The sequence below is a fragment of the Sinocyclocheilus grahami genome, unplaced genomic scaffold (genome assembly GCF_001515645.1).
Source record: "Sinocyclocheilus grahami isolate Dianchi unplaced genomic scaffold, SAMN03320097.WGS_v1.1 scaffold49032.1, whole genome shotgun sequence".
In the NCBI taxonomy this organism is placed as follows: domain Eukaryota; kingdom Metazoa; phylum Chordata; class Actinopteri; order Cypriniformes; family Cyprinidae; genus Sinocyclocheilus; species Sinocyclocheilus grahami.
The window spans coordinates 1-993 of record NW_015525686.1 but is presented as its reverse complement, the minus strand read 5'-3'; the positions used below and the strand labels follow the sequence as shown (position 1 = coordinate 993).

At 41.7% G+C, this 993-nt stretch overlaps 1 protein-coding gene across 1 annotated transcript; it reads right to left on the bottom strand.

Annotated features, from left to right (window-relative positions):
- Position 1: 1 nt before the first annotated feature.
- Positions 2-920, bottom strand: LOC107580875 (lymphocyte antigen 75-like). The gene has a single exon (XM_016266498.1). It carries the CDS (start codon positions 818-820, stop codon positions 2-4), a length of 819 nt encoding a protein of 272 aa, XP_016121984.1. The 5' UTR covers positions 821-920.
- Between the last annotated feature and the right edge of the window lie 73 nt (positions 921-993).

The following is a 993-nucleotide window of genomic DNA, read 5'->3' as shown; positions in this document are numbered from 1 at the left end:
GTCAATCTTCGTATTTCTCCTTGACACAGAGAAAGTTGAGTCTCCGGTCACAGTCTGTGGGTTTACAAACCCCCTTTGTTCTATCATAAACCCCACAGCGCTGGTTCATGGCAGGGCACTGGAGCTCTCCATTTGAAGACCAGACATTATATCCAAGACCGGCTCCATTTACCCAAAACCAACGACCAGCTAGAAAGCGCAGGCCAGTCCACACTTCATCTGTATCGGCTACTGTGCTGTTAATCTTTGCTTCTTCCATAATATCTTCCGAGTTTATTATGGCCAGGTCAATGTAGTTTTGTCTGCAGTATTCCAAGGCCTCTTCCCATGTGCTTTTTTGATGCACCACAATCAGCTCATAGACCTTCATACAATAAAATTGTAGACTGTCATTGCAGGTTTTGTCATTCAGTTGAAATGTGTATTTAGAGACAGCACCACATTTTTGATGATAATTATTAGGTTGTCCATCCTCCCAAAATGTAATTGTTGCTTCTCCACCTTCTGACCATATCCATTTGTCATTGTCTGCACTGTCTCTCTGAACACCAATCCAAAAATGGTTCTGTTTAATTAGAGAATTGTAAGATAAATCCTTTAAATCTTTACTTCTGACAGTGGACAGGTCGTCAAAGTGCTTTCTGCAGCGCTGCTGTGCCTCTTGCCATGACAAAGTCTCGTTCACGAAAATATGATATCTGTAGACGCTGACATTCAGCTCAAAGAGGCTCAAAAAAAGCAGCACAGTGACTGAAGCCTTCATGTCGATCTGGATGATCTCCACTGCAGCAGAATTCTGAATAAATGTGGTCTTCCCCATTTATTTCAGGATATTGCTGACTTGTTACCACACCTTTTCACAAATTTCTGGTGCGAGCAGACCAATGAAAACCAGGACCGCTCTAACATTGAGAGTGACCTTGACATGTTAGGACCTTCAGTCATTACAGAAACAAACAAATTTATTTTCCTAAAATGCCTAATTAAGGCAAA